The sequence below is a fragment of the Atta colombica genome, unplaced genomic scaffold, assembly GCF_001594045.1.
Source record: "Atta colombica isolate Treedump-2 unplaced genomic scaffold, Acol1.0 scaffold248, whole genome shotgun sequence".
In the NCBI taxonomy this organism is placed as follows: Eukaryota; Metazoa; Arthropoda; class Insecta; order Hymenoptera; family Formicidae; genus Atta; species Atta colombica.
In genome coordinates this window covers 755,964-758,195 of record NW_017259346.1, presented here as the reverse complement: position 1 = coordinate 758,195, position 2,232 = coordinate 755,964, and the positions used below count along the sequence as shown (strand labels likewise).

Genomic DNA, 2,232 nt, shown 5'->3' with positions numbered 1-2,232 from the left:
ATATATATATATATAAAACGTATATAAATATATGTACAAAAATTGAATTTAATTGCCTTCAATTGCTGCCAGAGAAAATTGCTATGCTATTTATAACATCGTCATTGTTACAGCTACAGAAAAAAAGGAGAGATTTAATTTATTCTTTTATAAAGAATATAAAGTGAAGTTGTACAATATAATTATAAAATAATATTAACAATAATAATCATTAATAAAAATAGAGAGCAGAATGACTCTTATATTGTTTCGTCTCGTTTGAAACGGATAGATAGAATTTCCGGAATCATATTGACCTCGTTGTCTATTTTTCCATATATGCACCAGTCGTTGCTTGGACTAGTTTCGACGATTTTGGATGGTTCCATGGATTCGGATTGATTGTCGCAACCGTGCTGCGAATCACCGTGATCATTCTCGTCGATGGACCATTGAGACGCAATCTCCTTGAACGGCTGCAAGCAGCTTGCATTTTGTTGTATGTTCTCCAATTCCTCGTCGCAGAGACGCTCGACCTCCGACAACTTCTGCTTGTAGGCGTCAACAAGCGCGCGTTTGTATGAATTGTAACGTTGCTCAGCTTGCTCGAAGGAATGTTGGTCGTAATACTTGGCGAGATTTTTCTCGTACTCGAGTATCGTGAGTTCCCTGATACTCGGTTCTGACGTAAAGTCGATGTTACCTACAGATACATCGCATAAATATTATTATTAATTTTACGGGTGCATTAAAAGTATATATTAAATTTTAATACACTACTTGTTTGAATAGTATCAACTAAATATTTACCAAATATAAAGATATAAAATAGATATATTAATTCAAGTTAACTATCATTTCTTTTTGAACAAATATTTATTATAATAAGAGTCTAATATATTATAGAGTAAGTAAATGTTTAGTTGATAATTCAAATAAAAAATATTAAAATATTTATTAAAATTTAGTATTTCTTCTCAATATGAAGATTAAATCAAGTAGATAAGGAAATAAAAAAAAACAGATAGATTTAAAACTCTGTTCTCTATATCTTAGATTGTGACGTTAGCAGCGAAAAAATATACAATAAAAATTCTTGTAAAATATTTTAATATAGAAATATCCAAGATAATAATAGTAAATACATGGGAGCCTTAATAATATTAAAATAAATTCATTTCATCACTTTAAAAATTTATTTAAGAATCTAAAATTCTCAAAGATTCATTCATTTAAGAATGAATCACTTATAATTTTTCAAAATACATTTTTACTCTCTTAATTTACTCATTTAATAAAAATACTCGTTTTATAAGCAATGAATCAAAGTACAAATTATGATTGATAATTTAATTTACTTAAATCGCTTGAAAACGGCGATTCAATGGCATAAGCTGCGACTGCGGCCAGTGCGGCGGCAGTTGCCTCTTCAAACGCAAGAGCATTGCTTCTTTCGCGTAAAAATTGAAATTCTTCTTTTTCCTTTTTCCAAAGAGCCATCTCATTGGTCAGTTTTTGCCGAAGGCTCGTCATTTCCAACCAGAGCTTCTGAGCGCGTTCGTGAAGGAGTGATCTAAATGGAGTAATTTTCTTTCTGACAAATAATTTTATTTCAACTAAGAAAATGTTAAAAACATAAGGAAAAGAATCTCAGCATTTTTTATACTCTTGTTCGAGTATTTTTTATATAAATTGTATTTTTTGTTTAGTATTTAATAATACATACATTTAATAGTATTGTTAAATATAAAATTTTGTTGAAAAAAATTTAATTAATTTAAATTAAGGCTCCTAATCATTGTGAAGCTTCAGATTGATGACGTAAAATAAAAATATTTTTTTAATAAAATAATGTATATTTGCATTTGATATAATACACTTGTGAAATATATTAAAAATTCCTTTTACTTCGAAATAGAATAAAATAATATTCTCTACATCTCAATTCAACAGTTGTTAGCTTTGTTTGTAATCTTGTTAAACATAATTCAGTTTCAAATATATTTATTGATTATCAGAACACAAAAAAAATTTTTGGAATATTTTTAAATTTATTCTATCTCTGTCAATTGCAAATGTGTTCTTTATTAAAAAAAAACATTTTAATGTAATTTACAAACAAATGTTTATACTGCTCTATTACATCGCTAATTTTTGAGTCAAGAAAATGTCACAAACTAAGATGGCTGCAATGAGAATAGGAAGAAGTCTCAATATAATTCTTTATAAATTTAATTAATATATTTTTGTTAA

At 27.5% G+C, this 2,232-nt stretch overlaps 1 protein-coding gene across 1 annotated transcript in view; it reads right to left on the bottom strand.

Annotated features, from left to right (window-relative positions):
- Positions 1–239: 239 nt before the first annotated feature.
- LOC108688886 overlaps positions 240–2,232 on the bottom strand; it is a 2,514-nt gene continuing 521 nt past the window's right edge. Inside the window, exons 2-3 of the mRNA XM_018195416.1 lie at positions 1,338–1,573; positions 240–682 (exon numbers count right to left, since the gene is read on the bottom strand). Of these exons, the coding sequence (XP_018050905.1) occupies positions 240–682; positions 1,338–1,573 (679 nt within the window). The remainder of the gene's footprint in view (positions 683–1,337; positions 1,574–2,232) is intronic.